Source organism: Lepidochelys kempii, chromosome 20 (genome assembly GCF_965140265.1).
Source record: "Lepidochelys kempii isolate rLepKem1 chromosome 20, rLepKem1.hap2, whole genome shotgun sequence".
NCBI lineage: Eukaryota > Metazoa > Chordata > Testudines > Cheloniidae > Lepidochelys > Lepidochelys kempii.
This window is the reverse complement of record NC_133275.1, coordinates 6512508-6528682: the sequence shown is the minus strand read 5'-3', so window position 1 is coordinate 6528682 and position 16175 is coordinate 6512508. Positions and strand designations below refer to the sequence as shown.

Below are 16175 nucleotides of genomic sequence, written 5' to 3'. Positions count from 1 at the left end.
TAGAGTCACACTGGCATAATACTAGCATAACGGAGAACCAGGCCTAGTTATTATTATTTCTTTCCAACTCCACAGTGACCTCCAAAAAAAACAAACAAAAAAACCAACCTTGCAGCAGATTCAAACTGCCCTGCCTCTAGGACAGTGGTTCCCAAACTTGTTCCATGGCTTGTGCAGGGAAAGCCCCTGGCGGGCTGGGCCAGTTTGTTTACCTGCCGCGTCCGCAGGTTGGGCCGATCGCGGCTCCTACTGGCCGCGGTTCACTGCTCCAGGCCAATGGGAGCTGCTGGAAGCGGCAGCCAGCACGTCGGCCCACCAGGGGCTTTCCCAGCACAATCAGCGGAACAAGTTTGGGAACCACTGCTCTAGGACGTGAACTCTATGTCAATAATCTTAACAACATTTCAGAACACACAGGGCCAGACTATAAGCTGGCCTAGGTCCGTGGACTTCAACAGACCTTCATTGATTTGCATTAGCTGAGAGTTTTGCCCAGAGTATCGTTGTATGTCTGTTTTTTAACCAGAAGAACAGCTCTTGCTTTTCATTCAGGATCCTGACCACAGACCTATTCAATCTTGTATAATAATAACGACACATAGACATGATCTGACTTGTCTGCAGTTTATTGCAAATGGTCACGCCCCAAGAAAATGGAACGCCCCATGAGTAGGAAAGGCAGGTAAATGGTGACAGTACAGCATATTCTACATCACAGAATGTTTTGCAGTGAATAGTTTGCTCTGTTGTCTTTACAATAAAGGCACAAATACATCCGGTGGAATCAGGTGCAACTAAAGGAGGATGGGGGATGAGTGGAATTGGTACCCACTTGTTTATGGTGAATGTTGGTTAGAGCCTGTCTTTGGATTCCCAAAATAACAAACCTGCCTAATCATTCCTTAAGGGGAAGCCTGTCGTGTCTAGATAGCCACACAAACATTACTAACTCCTAAACTCAGCTGAAGATGGATTATAATTTTTCCCCACATTGACTGCAACTCAGACCTATTTGTAAAGCACGCAAACAGGAGATGCAAGGCACAGTAAATACAATAGCACCCAAGAAAAATATAGCCATTTTGGAAGAAGCGCTACGAAAAGAGAAGGAAAGTTGAGTTTTATACACATTACCCCTTGACAGCCACAACAGCCAACAATCTACAGCACACCCAGAGGGGCAGAGCTCTCCCTCCTCTAAATCAGCTCGCGGCTTACTGATATCCTCAAGTGATGCATTTCTTTACAGGGTCTTATCACATTTAATCGGTGGGTGCGTTTCAATTGACATGGACGTTTGGCTTAAACCCGGCAGGTGTTGCTGCCAGGATGGTGCGTGGCTCCCTCCCTCCCTTCAGGGAAGAGGCAGTGGGGATCAGGTGGGGATTTGAGGGTGTGGGCTGTAAGGGATACAGTTCGTTTCTTTTCTGGATACCAGAGTTGGGTTAGGTGGGGTGTGCTGCTGCCATTTGAAGATAAAAAGATGCTTTTTTCTTTCTGGGGCCTGGCTCCAGTGCTCAGTACCCTCCTGAACCGGATTTGGAGGAGAAAGACGTGGTGCATCTCCGTACGACCGAGGAGGAACCGCCGCTGGAGCAGATGCCGCTGCTGCCACCGCCATAGACCCTTCCACTTCCAGAAGAGAAGCCTCCAACGCTTCTGCCGCCGAATCCGCCACCACAGATGACCCCTCCGCTTCCGCCGCCGAGTCCACCGCCGAGTCCACCGCCACAGACGACCCCTCCGCTTCCGCCGCCGAGTCCACCGCCACCGAATCCACCGCCACAGACGACGCCTCCGCTTCCGCCGCCAAATCCACCACCACAGACGACGCCTCCGCTTCCGCCGCCAAATCCACCGCCACAGATGACGCCTCCGCTTCCGCTGCCAAATCCACCCCCGATGTCTCCTCCGCCTCCACCAATGACAGCTGCAAGAGAAGCCCAGGGTCATCCTGTCAGCATAAGGGCAGCTCACAATCCCCAGGGAAACGCAGACAACATAACATCAATGTGAAGACCACAAGCTACTTACAGACATTCACATGAGACTGGCCTCTGGCTAGCCTGTGTAGGAAAAGGGACATAGGTCATTCATCCCGGAAAGCAGGTCATGCTTCCACAGAGCCCTGCTCATTTGAGAACTTCCCATCCTTCATGCAAAGGACGTTGCTAAGTATTTATTTATTTCCCACTTATAATAGCTCCTAGCAAATCGGGAATTTGAATCCATTTGAATCATAGAATCATAGAATATCAGGGTTGGAAGGGACCTCAGGAGGTCATCTAGTCCCACCTCCTGCTCAAAGCAGGACCAATCCCCAATTAAATCATCCCAGCCAGGGCTTTGTCAAGCCTGACCTTAAAAACTTCTAAGGAAACACAAATCCCAACAGGCAATGCACCTACCTGCACTCTTCTCCTTCCAGCAGTTTCCTGTACATGGCGATCTCGATATCCAGGGCAAGTTTGACATTCAGCAGATCCTGGTACTCTTTCAATAAGTTAGCCAGATCCCCCTTGTCTTTCTGCAGGGCATGTTCAAGATCATCCAGTTTTGTCCTAGCATCCTTGAGGGCCAACTCGCCCTTCTCCTCTGCTTCGGCGATGGCAGACTGTAGCTGTGCGATCTGAAAAAGAGGAAAGGCAATGTCTAAATTCCACTCTAGACCTGCTTCGTCATTGGATTCACCAAAGCTACATGTGGCTGGAAAATAGCCTGGGGCATTACCGAAAATTTCAATTTTTCATTCCCCCACCCCACTCCAAAAAAAGTACTGCCCCAAATCCAAAGTTTTGGGGTTTCAGCCAGAACTTTTTCACTGAAAACTTGAAAATTTCCAATAAAACTGGACACTTTCTGGGGGGGCGGGGGGGGATATGACCAGTTTCCACCAGTCATCAGGGTGAGTATCCATGTTCTTGCTTTATAGCTAGGGAAGCTGAACGGCAGAGAAAGGCAGTGACTTGCCCAAGGCCCTGTCTAGGGCTCAATTGCCCCAGTTGCCATGCAAAGAATAAGGAGAACTGACACACCTCTGGCCCCTACCCTTTACTCTCCTGCTTAGATTATGACTCCGGCTACAGGGGCTCCTCATCTGATACCCCTTGCTGCAGGCAAGTGGGTGGAGGACCAGAGAGCCCAACCCACCCCGCCCCAGTAGTCATGGGCTGGAGTAGCTTCATGTGCCCACAAAGAAGAATACATTACTCCATGAAAAGGGAATGAACTAATTTACTCCTCATCCCAAAGTGAGAGGAGCGTTACATCTGGCTGAGTCACAATTCAGTCTCTGGCCAGCAAAGCTACCAACCCCAATGTATTCAGCACAGGCTATGAAATCTATTACCGGGGGAGTCCTGGGGAACACCTCAGCTAGAACACCCGGAGTCAGGCATCTCCCGATTTCCTGTTCAGTCCTCTACCCACTGCACCATTCTTGTAGCTCATTTGCACGCAGTAATCTGACCCGAGACACCAAACTAGGCTGAGTGATTCGACGCCTATGATTTTCTAATTCACTGCAGAGGTTTTACTGGGGAAGTGTTTTCAAGGCAGTGTCAACCCCGGTTTCCACCCACCAGGCTGTCTCCACATTGTGTATGCGTTAGCAGCCTAGTATGACTCAACAGCCCCCAGGAGAGCTTGGATCTCCATTCTCCACAGCACCCCCTATTACAAAGTGCTGAGAGATGGGGCCTGCCAAGGAGGCAGATGCATTCCAAGCGCATGCTGGCTCTCAAAGATCTGCAAGTTTCACCGACTTCAACCAGCATCAGTGTCTTTAATCAGCAGATGCCACGGCTGCAGGCTGCAGACAGCTTCCAGAACTCTCCTGCTGCTGCTGGAATTCCAAGGGAATATTATCCCTGAGCCAGCCCTGTGCTGATACATATAAAAAGTTCCCGAGCCATACCTGCTTCTTCACACTTTCAACTTCAGACCGTATCCTCTGGACATTCCTTGTTAGCTCTTGGATCTCTATCTTGGTGCTGCGCAAGTTGTCCCCGTGTCTTCCAGCTGTGCTCTGCAGCTCTTCATACTGATGGGCAGAAATAAAACATTGAACCACATATCGCTGATACCTACAGAACACTTGGTAATTGTTTGGCAGCTGCTGTGCTGTGTCTGCTGCCCATCATACCAGCTTACAGTGTCTCTTTTAGGAGCCTACATAGATGCAGAGCTCTTTGGGTAATACAGTATGGTTCTCTGCAGTGTGAAGGCCCCATGACCCCATTCTACATCTTTGGTCCTATTCAGAATTCAGAACAAACATGAACCATAGATCCTCTTGGGTTGTATGTAAGAAGGGAGTTCCTGCCTGGAAGCCTGTAGCTGTAAATATTTGTTTACTATGTGTAGTTCTTCCGTTGCAACTGAGCTGTATTTATGAATCAGCTGTGAGCGATATTTACCATCCACGTATCTTTAGCTGCTTGATTACTTACCCTAGACTGGTACCAAGCCTCTGCCTCAGCTCTACTTCTCTGAGCAATCTCCTCATATTGATTTCGGACTTCCTGAATGATGCCGTCCAGATCTAGAGATCTGCTGTTATCCATGGATACAACCACTGACAAGTCACGACTTATCGTCTGCAACTGAGATATTTCCTGCAAGGCACCAAAACATTAGTCATGTCTTGCATATATCTTTCATGCATGTTATTTCCCACCTCTGCCCCTTTTCCTATTCTCCAGTCTAAAGTCTACTATAGAGATCTGTTTGCTTCAATTTAGGACAAACATCGTCTGTCATAGAATAAACACAGCTGAGGAGGAGGAGGTCTTACAGAAATGAGGGTGTTGCAAAAAGGTCCTTGGTTTGTTTCTAAAGTCACAGCAATTATGAGAGCTGATCAAAATTCTTAAAGGAAAACCATTTTTTTGTCAAAAAAAAACCCCAAAAAAACCCCAGCCTTGTCTCAAAAAGAAAACTTTTTGTGACTACATTTCATTGTTCAGTTGAAACTGGAAAATTAAATATTTTGCCTTTTTTCCCCATTATACAAAAACAGAAAGGAAGGGGTGGGGATAATGTGGCATATTCTACGAAAAGAGATGTAAAAAATGAGAAATCAGCTCTTTTTCAATAACTCCCAAACAGAAGCATTTTGGAAATTTGTTAACAAAATTTCCCCCTGTTTCTCCACCAACCCTGGTAATTAGATGGCATGTCCTCATTTCTGAACTACATGTGTACTCGGCTACTTATTTTAGAAAGCACTTGTAGGGTTGAAGCCAATGGGTGAAAACTTGACCTAATTAAACTCAATGGCAAAAGTCCCATTGATTCATTAGGGCCAGGGTTTAACCCAATGTCTGTGAAGTGCTATACAATAAGTGCCAAGAATTCCTGAGGCCCTTCAATGCAAAGCAGAGACTAGACCTGGTCCCCAGCCTTGAGTTCAGTCCATTTGTCTGTGGATACAATGATCAAACACGGTTGCTTAAAGTTAGGCCTCTAGATCCATATTTATGCTCCAAATAAATGAGCTGATTTTCAAAAGCGAGGAGCCCTTATTGACTTCAGCAGAAGCTGTGGGTGCTTAGCAGCTCTGAAAATCTGGCATCCTAAAGGTGAGTTCAGGTGCCTGGCATTTGCTTCCAGGTTAGAAATGAGTCAGTCTGTATCTGTATGGAGTCAGACTTTCTGGCGCAAATGTTTGCAGAAGGATAAAAATCTTCGTCAGTTTCAAACAGTTCTAGCCATCACCCAAAAGAAACCCAACCCTCGTATCTAATCAAAGTCAAGCCTCTTTGGAAAAGACCGACATCACCCAATTACCGGCTGCTCAAGGGAAATGGAAGGCTCCTTACCTGTTCAAATACAAATCTCAGGAAGTTGATTTCATCAGTCAGACTTTGCACCCTTGTTTCCAACTCTACTTTAACCATGTAGGCATTATCCACATCCTGAAGGAAAGATGAGAGATACCGTGAATTGTTTAATCTTCCATTGGGTATGGTTGAGCATGGCAGAAATAGTATCCTCTGTTCCCTATCAAGAAACAGCTGTGCTGATGTTGGACCTTCCAATGTAGCACTCAGCAAGGTGTGGAGAAAACAGGACCTTCGGGATTAGTTATTTTATTACCCATTGCAATAAAACCAAGGGGACATAGCCTAAAGTCATTCCTTTGCACCACTATTAAGGTTAGACTGTCCTTTCTTTCTGTCCTCTACTGCTTTCCCTTTACCAAATATCCCTTTGGAAAATTTTGTGGACTTTAAGTGTAGAAGCTGAAAACCGGACTTGTAAGGAACAAAAATGTGTTAATTTTCATCAGGCACTCAGATAGCACTGTAATGGGCACCACAGAAATACCTGCATAGGTATTTTTCTGGGCATCTGACAAATTCAGTTACCCAATCACAAGTGGATATTGGGTTGTAACACACAGGTGGTAGCAACTTGGGTATTTTGGTGCAGGCCTGTGTCTAACTGGCATTTTTTTCCTTCTAATTATGATTTTCAATGGTTATATTTTCATTGAAGACAGAATCCCGTTGAACCCCTGGTTAAAGCTTCCCACCGCATTCTTTAGTTAGCATGGCCACTTACCTTCTTGAGCACCACGAAGTCATTCTCAGCACTTGTGCGCCTGTTGATTTCTTCTTCGTACCTGTTTCAAGTAAAGAGACAAGCTGGGTATATTTGAGTTTTGCTGCTTCAGTCACCAGTAAAGAAAGGCTAGACTCAGCTAAGGTTCAAATCAAGTCTAATATCAAATAATCTAGATATTTAAATCAGAGCACCTGTCTAACTCTCTGTTCTCATCTCCTTCTCTTCCCCATTTTACTATACCAACAGTGTGCATCTAATTGACCCTTCATGTTTTATTTCCACTAACTCCTTGCTTGCATGCAGATGGGATCCAATTCATCACTCCTACATCCTTTCCACCTTCAGATCCCTCCTCAAAACACACTTGTTCCTCGAGGTCCACAGCCCATCAGCCACCCTCTTGGCTGCTGTAACACAACTGATTTACACCAGGATAAGAAAGAATATTAGCACTCAGGGTTATTATATACCTATAAGCGGAATGGGGTTGGTTTTTTTCTTAAGTAGTGAATAAAAATGTTTCTCTGTTCTTGGGCTTTATCCTTCTTGTGATTTTCAAACCACAGATGGGAATTAGAAGTCCAATTCCCATTGACTACCCACGGCCAGGTGCCTCTCTGCCATTTGTGCCTTTGAAATTAGGCCATGTTGGGATTTTCAGCCATAATTGGTATCAAAGAGTTTATGCATGGGGAAAACTAGACCCTGCTGTTCACCACTGAAGGCACAGTAAATTGACCGATCGAGTTTGCTATAGCTGTAATATGTTTTAATTTAATTTAATGTTTTGTTTCTTACTCTGTTAATGCACTTACTTGCGCTTGTACTCCTCAACATACTGCTGCATGTTCTCCAGTTCTGACTGCAGTTGTCCCTTCTGACTTTGGAGTCCATCTAGCTTCCTCCTCAAGGCTTGGATAAAATTCTCAAACAAGGGCGCTAAGTCCTTCCTAATAATTGTTCCGCCTTGCTGTTGTATGAGTTCCCACTTGGTGGCCAGAACTTTATTTTGTTGTTCCAAGTACTGGACCTGAAACCCAAAAAGCAGATGGATTAAGTATTCCCTATAATACTTGGAAGAGCGGCACTATTCAAGGATCCTGCTGCATTGTGCAAACAGGAGAGTTCTTTCTCAGTTGAATGGTAATATCAAAGGTGGTCAAAGTCATCAAAGTTTGAAATGTTGATGAAATTTCAAGATATGGATGACATTTGGGGATTTGAAACCAAATAGCAGAAAATTTCAGTTGCATTTTCATGGCATTTTCACCCTGTTTTGCAAAAGCTCTGAGCTCATTGAAGTGTTTCAACTTTTTGAAAATTTTAGGAGAACAGATTTTTGCAAAACATTTCTGACCCTTTCCGCTCACTGCCCTCCAACCAGCACTTTTTAATATAGCTTAGGACTATTCCATCAAAACTCAGAATGGCAACCAAAAAGAATCTGAAAATAGTGAGCTCCATCACTGTAAACATTCTGGGGCAGAACTTGAGCTAGTGTAAACTGTCCTAGTTGCATTGAAGCTGAGGATCTGCCCCTATGAAAGCAAATTAGAAATCCTAGTTTTCCACTGTAAATGAGTCATTGATAATCAAATTATATTAATAAAAAGGTAGCATTTGATAGGAGGCCACGTGGAAAGAGAAATTCACAGTAGTAAGACCAGCTAGTGAATGCTAAAGATGTTGTGATGACTTGAACGTGACTTTCTGGAGCATCCTGCAGCTGAAAGCCAAAGAGTAGCTTGAGGTAGCTGAATCCATAGCAAGGCCCATGCAGGAGAAGCTTTTGATCTCTCTCTGTCTCTGGATGAGAAATTCTAGCCTATTTCTGATCACTGCTCAATTTTCCTTTCTTACCAAAACTGAGATGGAAATATAGAAACAACCCTTTCTGCCGTGCACAAAGCAGTTCAAAGTGCCCCCCTACTGCCCTGACTTCTCACCTTGTTGATTAAGGTTGCAAAGTTGTTGTTGAGGACCTTGATCTGCGCCGTCTCCTGAGTTTTCACTTGTTGGATATGGGGGTCAATCTCGATATTGATTGGTTGCAGGAGCCTTGGATCAATTTGAACGGGCTGGATGCCTCCAGGCTGCCCAGGTCTGCCAGGTCCAAAGCCAGGTCCAAAGCCGACCACTCCTCCTCCAAAGCCAGCTCTTCCTCCAAAGCCACACGGTCCTCCTCCAAAGCCGCCCACTCCTCCTCCATAGCCACCCGCTCCTGCTCCAAAGCCACACGGTCCTCCTCCATAGCCGCCCAACCCGACACCAATTCCGCCACCAAAGCCACCACTTCTACACCCAAATCCTCCACTGTAAGAGCCCCCCGCAGAAATCCTTCCACCTCCACCTAGATTATGCAAGCTCCTGCTGCCAAACCCTGCACAGCGTCCGCCACCTCCATAGCCCCTGGAGGAGGAATAGGAGGTGTAGCTACTCCTGACTCTGCCTCCTCCACCTGCACCAATGGCAGAGCATGAGCTGTAGCTCCTTCTGCTGCCTCCAGTGGACGGGGTGCACGGCTGGAGATACATGGTGGCTCCTTCTACACAGAGTAGGAGATGAAGAGGAGAAGAATCACCGTAGCTGTGGCGCAAGAAGATGAGTGCAGAGTGAAGGGAAGTGAGTCCCTCTGAATCCAGCACCGGGGATGCTCCCTTTTAGCTGCTTCGGGAGATGGGCTGGGTTTGCATGGGCGTGACAGAGGATATGATTTTATTGTGTTCTTGAGCTTGGTGTGGTTGACAGATTTTGATCTTCAATTGGCCAATGACCCTACCCAGTCACACGCCCCAGCAATGCAGAAGGGAAAAAACAAAACAAGAACAATGTCACATACGCCTCCTGGTAACTCTCGCTGACTAAGATGCCTTGCACTTTTTTAGGGTGTCTGAATTGATCTCTCTTTAAATGATGCAGTGAATCATTAATTTCCCCCTTATTCTGGATGGGTACCTTTTATCTGTAGCTTTATCTGGAACTTGCCTCGTAAAGCCCCATGGCAGGCAAACGTTTTAGGGGATGCCAAATAATAGCACAGCTTTCACAATTCCCCACACACACACCTATGATTACACCCTAAATCTGCTTTCTCCATGGAAAATTGCCTTTGGCTTCTGAGAACCGGTTGCCCAATCCAAAGCGGGAGCTGAGCATATTGCAATTGGAGGAGGCTCTGCATTGTCTCATTAAAATAAGACTTTTACAAGAGAGGATGAATTTGGGCTTTTCACCCCTGAAGCTTCCTAAAAATCGCTCGTAATGGGAGCTTCTGTTACCCGTGACCTTAATTCCTGCAGAGGTGAATCCTAGAATTTGCTGATTATCTGGTATCATGAATAACAAGTGCAGCAACATGGATGAGAAATGCAATGATCAACAAGGAGAGCAAATCCCCTTGAAAAGTGTCAACGGACACTCAAGATACATCTACACTGAAATAAAAGCCCCAAAGAATGGCTGCAGCTGACCCAAGTCTGCTGACTTGGACTCATGGGGGCCTGGGCTGCAGGGCTAAAAATTGCTGTGTAGACACTCGGACAGGAGCCCAGGCTCTGGCACCTTCCTCCCCCCACACACCCCTTGTGACTATGCAGCAATTTTACAGCCCCTCAGCCCAAGCTCCCCAAACCCGCATCGGCTGACCCAGGCCAGCCACAAGTGTTTAATTGTTATGTAGACGTACTCAGATGCTAGGGTGATGTGTGTGGACATACAACCAGAGAGGCCTTGTTTATAAAGGTCCATGCATGCCTATGGTGCTGTCTAGATAATAAACAATACAGCTGTTGAGTATTATAAAGCAGCTGGCTAACTCATGAGCGAGAGAGAAAGACAGAGAATTATAAACATAAATAAAAGTGTCACACAAACATCATTTTAACTGGTTAAATACTATTGATCAAATATACCTGTTGACTAATTTTGCCAATTTTTTGTTCAGCAATTTATTCAATGAATTTCTTTCTGATAGTCAACCTTCACTAACAAATAACCTTCACTAACAAACAAGTCATAGGGCAGAATTTTTTAAACCACCATTGGAGTCAGGCACCTGGGCGCTTTTGAAAAACCCCACTAGGCACTTATCCTGAGGCACCTAAATACTTTTGAAAATCTGGCCTTAAGTCCCGATTTTCAGAAGTCACGGCCGCACTCAGGAGCCTCTCGCCGACTTTCACAGAGTGTGAATTAGGCTCCTAAAGGCCTAAGTCCTTCGGAACGTGGGACTCGCGGGTCAAAGTTTGGAAAATGTGACCCTTTTGAAAAGTTTAGCCCAGGTCTCCACGAGAGAGAGAGCACAGTGTGTCTCACTCCTTTGTAACAGGCTGCATCTAAACACAAAACACTGCCATCCCTGCAGTGGGGAGTGGGCCTGCTTCCCCTTTAAAGGTGCACCAAACACACAGCAAACCACAGCCAATGCACTCGCCATACAATAGGTCTACTAAAGCACTCCAGTTTTATTGACCAATCTAATTCACTCCGCTGTCGGGCATAGTAGTTCACAGTGCACGGAGGTGCTATGCTCTTGCAGATACAACGACCGGGATGCTTTTGCTCTGGCTCCTCTGACGATTACCAAATACACTATCATAAAATCTCACAGCCCAGCTCCATTACGACAGGAGGGGAGTTGTTAAGTCAGCTGAATGCCGCTGTCCTAATTTCAATCACTGAATGCACTCAGATAACACACGGATTGAGTCACAGCACTGTCTCCAGCCAAAGTCAAGCAATTAAAGCATGATCTTATCATCAATCATCCTCATCCAGTTCAAACTTGATAGACAGTCTAAGCTCCAACTTCGCAAGCCGAAACTACATCATTGTATCAGCTGTGCTGAGTATGGAGAAATGCCCAGGCAGAAATGCAGGGAAAGGGCTTGCTTCTTCATCATGTCTTTTATGATAAAGAGGCGAAACAAAGGTAAATCTGCATGGATGTAACCAAGGTTCGTTTGAATTAACAGTGAGGGAAAACTTACATTGTCTCCTAGTGTGTAAGTAGAGGAAGAGGAATTATTTAAGCTCAGTATCAATGTGGACACAAGAACAAATGGATATAAACTGGCCATCAGGAAGTTTAGACTTGAAATTAGACAAAGGTTTCTAACCATCAGAGGAGTGAAGTTCTGGAATAGCCTTCCAAGGGAAGCAGTGGGGGCAAAAGACCTATCTGGCTTCAAGATTAAACTCGATAAGTTCATGGAGGAGAAGGTATGATGGGATAACATGATTTTGGCAATTAATTGATCTTTAAATATTCATGGTAAATAGGCCCAATGGCCTGTGATGGGATGTTAGGGGGGTAGAATCTGAGTTACTACAGAGAATTCTTTCCTGGGTATCCGGCTGGTGAATCTTGCCCATATGCTCAGGGTTCAGCTGATCGCCATATTTGGGGTCGGGAAGGAATTTTTCTCCAGGGCAGATTGGAAGAGGCCCTGGGTTTTTTTTACCTTCCTCTGTAGCATGGGGCATGGGTCACTTGCTGGAGGATTCTCTGCACCTTGAAGTCTTTAAACCATGATTTGAGGACTTCAATAGCTCAGACATGGGTGAGAGGTTTATCGCAGGAGAGGGTGGGTGAGGTTCTGTGGCCTGCATTGTGCAGGAGGTCAGACTAGATGATCATAATGGTCCGTTCTGACCTTGGTATCTATGAATCTATGTAGCACTATCTCAATCAGATACCCTGAGTTTCACTTATAACCACATTTGCTGTGCAACACAGCTGATTGGACGACAATAGCCATCTAAGTAGTTACATAGCCCTGACCACCAAATCAACCAAGCATCTCACAAGCATGAATGAGTTTAATCCTCACAACCCTCCTGGAAAGTAGTGAAACATTATCCTCATTGGCAAAAAAAAAAAAAAAAAAATCAGATTTCGCGACACTGAAACATTTCACCTATTTGTGCCAAATTTGCCAAATTGTTTTAGTTGGGGGGGAGGGAAGAGAGAACAGAAAAAAATAAAAACATTTCAACCTTTTCAAAACAAGACATTTTGATCTTGTGATTTGAAATGACTTTCGGCTTGGAAATTTCCTTCCACTGTGATTTTTAAAAATTAAAAAGAAGATTTTAAAATGCTCAAAATCAAAAGGAAACATTTCCTGTCGGGTAAAGCAAAAGGTTACATTCAACCCCAAGCCAGGTTTTGCTGTGTTTTTTTCCTACCAACCAAAAATTTCAGAAAAAGTTTGTTCTGGGTCAACACAAAAAAAAATTTCCCCAATTTTTTGGCATTGCCAGCACACCAAAAATTCCATGTCCCACAGCTCTAATCCCAAACTCAAACATTTAGGACCAGCCTCAGCTGACTTTAACCGGCTTCTCATTTTTCTGCCTACCACGAGACACACAATTTACCTTTGCATTGCCAAAGCACTGGAAATGGGCCTTAATGAGAATCCAGCATTGTCTCATTTGTGAGGACGAGCATTTTCTTACACAGCGAAGTGTCACTGACATGCATTCGCAAGTGCAAAAACTGAGGTAACTTCTGAAGATCATTCCTTGGCTTGGCATCATTCAAAATGCTTTGGATTCAATTATTTGTTACTCATTAACTGGAGAATATTCAAAGGCCTTTTGCAGAAGGGAGAATTTTCATTGCCAACCAAAGTTCCACTGTTAATTTCAGACAACCCCAGTGCACCCACTGCCACCAATTTTATATATATTACCCGGGGTGCTTTCCAACCTACCCAAGACCTGCTTTTGCTTCCATGATCCCAGAGCAAAAACTGCCATTGATTTAACAGGAAGCAGGGTCAGGCTCCCCTACTCTGGAGGACTTAAAGTTTGCTTAGGCAGACACAACGCAAACAACCAAGAAAGCTGAAGCAGCCAGTGCTGGCGAGGAGATTAGTGCCGGTAGGGTTATGAAACTTAATCCACTGAAGAGCTCATCTACTTTATCATGGTCCCTATCTTGGTCAAATTCACCGAAGCAACTTCTGGCTGCTTTGAGACCTTCCATCCTGTATTCTGCAGCTACTACGGTTTCAGAGAGTAACAGGCCATGTAATGGGGTCACGTCCTTTTCATTGCCTGACTCTTGAAAATAAGACAGGAGGACCCACTGAGGATTATCTTGCATCCCCAAGAGACTTAATGGAAGCTGTTTGGGGCAGGGACCATCAGTTTGTTCCGTGTTTGTACAGCACTTACGGAAACAACAACCAACAACAATACTAATAATAGAGGTGAATTATTCCCTGGCTACATACCCTTCTACAATTGCCCCAGTACACCTCTGGAGTTCTCAACATATACCTTTAGGTAGCAACATATCACTTGAAGTTTTATTGCTATGTATTGCACCTTTCAATGTAGAGGAGTCTGGCAAAGGCAGCTGCCATTTTGGGTCCAGTTCAAGTGAAGTAAGTTCTTTTTTCATGAGATCATAAGTTCAGTGATAACGATAATAGTGCTGATGTAATATACTTAGATGGTACCGCACAACATTTTGATGAAGACACTTGAACAATACAAAATTAACATGGCACATGTTAAATGGATTAAAAACTGGCTAGCGGTAGGTCTCAAAAGGTAACTGGCAATGGGGAATCATCGTGAAGTTTGTGTGTTTCTAGTAGGATCACACAGGGATTGGTTTGGGGCCCTACACTAATGACTATTTTTATCAATGAGAGACACAAGGCGGGCAAGGCAATATCTTGTATTGTTCCAAGTTCTGTTGGCGAAAGAGGCACGCTTTTGAGCTACATAGAGACTTTCTTCGGGTCTGTGACCCTTAAAAGCTTGCCTCTTTCACCAATAGAAGTTAGTCCAATAAAAGATATTCCCTCTCCCACCTTGTCTCTCATATCCTGGGACCAATATGAGCAACAACACTGCAAATTATTTTTATTAATGACCTGGAGGAAAACAAAATCATTATTGATCTGGTTTGCAGATGGCACAAAGACTGGGGAGCTGTAAATGATGAAGAAGACAACTAATACAGAGCAACCTGGATCGCTTGGTAAGCTGGCCTCAAGCAAATATGTATTTCAATACAGCCAAGTGTAAAGCCATGCATCTAGGAACCAAGAATGCAAGTTATATCTATAGGAGAGAGGACTCTATCCTGGAAGCAGTGACTATGAAAAAGACTTGGACGTCTCAGTAGATAATCAGCTGAACATGAGTTCCGAATGCAATGCTGTGGCCAAAAGAGATAATGTGAGTCTTGGATATATAAACAGGTGAATCTCAAGTAGGAGTAACGGTTATTTGATCTCTGGACTTGGCACTAGTATGACTTCTAAAGAAATACTATGTCCAGTATTGGTGTCTACAATTCAAGAAGAATGTTAAAACATTGGAGAGGGGTCAGAGAAGAGCCACAAGAATGATTAAGGGATTGGAAAACATGCCTTACAGTGAAAAACCTCAAGGAGTTCAATCTATTTAGTTTATCAAAGAGGAGGTTAAGGAGTGAGTCAATCACAGTCTATAAGTACCTACATGGGGAGTAGAAATTTGATGATAGAGGGTTTTTCAAACTAGGAGACAAAAAGTATAACAAGATCCAATGGCCGGAAGTTGAAGCTAGACAAATTCAGACTAGGAACTAAGATGCAAATTTTTATCAGTGAGGGTAATTTACCATTGGATCAATTTACCAAAGGTTACGGTGGATCATTCATCCTTGGAAATACAGCATATCTTTCTGAAAAACATCCAGCCTTGATTTAGAAATTTCTAACAGGAATAAATTCAGGGAAACTCTCTGGCTTGTGTTATACAGGAGATCACATTACATGATCACAGTGGTCCCTTCTGGCCTTGGAGTCTATGACCTAAGACTGTTTTAAAGGGGACACACACACTGTGCTCTTCCTTCTTTTTTTAAATGGGGTGAAGGGAAGGTTGTTTTGCTTTAATCTACAACTGGTCTTTCCAAGTGAAAGTCCAGACATGCGGCTGGTTGCTCTGCATTGAAAAACGTCACCAAGGCAGGGTCACGTTTTTGCTGCATCCATCGTCTTGCACAATATGATCAAACAGAGCAGAATAAGTGAGCTGATGAATTTAATGAAATGATGGGTTTGCTGGGAAAACCCACTTGAGTGGGAGTACTTCCTTGAGTGAACTATTTCACTACTACCATAAACTTCCAATAGGCAAGCAGCACCAACTATCCACACATGTAGCAGTCTCAGCAGAGAGGCTGAGCATCTGATTGATGGGGAAAACAGAGTCACTGTCTCACCCCACTCCACCCAACCTGGGTGGTTTCTATGAGTCAGGAAAGCGGCACAGTGGGGATGCTTGTGCCACTGCCATCTGTTTCTAGAATAACCAGAGAAATTCACACTTAAATGTCATGCAGCACCTTCCGCCGGCCCTTAATTAACTTACTCTTCTCTTGAGTGATAGATCCATAGGTTCACAGGGGCTCGGGCATCAGCTGAGCTAAATGGCCATAGCTCCACTGGCTTCAGTTTACATCACCGGTGGATTCACCCAGTAGATTTTAAATGCCAGAAGGGATCATTATACATTCAAACTGTTCTCAGTCATGTAATCTCCCAAGGAACAGTCCCGGCTCCAAGGGTGCTCCTTATGGGAATCGAGCCGAC

General features: G+C 44.7%; 1 protein-coding gene across 1 annotated transcript; it reads right to left on the bottom strand.

Annotated features, from left to right (window-relative positions):
* Positions 1–1517: 1517 nt before the first annotated feature.
* On the bottom strand, positions 1518–9104 carry LOC140901004 (keratin, type II cytoskeletal cochleal-like). The gene is made up of 10 exons (XM_073319134.1): positions 8517–9104; positions 7386–7600; positions 6568–6628; positions 5823–5918; positions 4452–4616; positions 3917–4042; positions 2409–2629; positions 2035–2066; positions 1835–1930; positions 1518–1795 (listed from the first exon to the last, which is right to left on the bottom strand). Exons 1-10 carry the CDS (start codon positions 9102–9104, stop codon positions 1518–1520), a joined length of 1878 nt encoding a protein of 625 aa, XP_073175235.1.
* Between the last annotated feature and the right edge of the window lie 7071 nt (positions 9105–16175).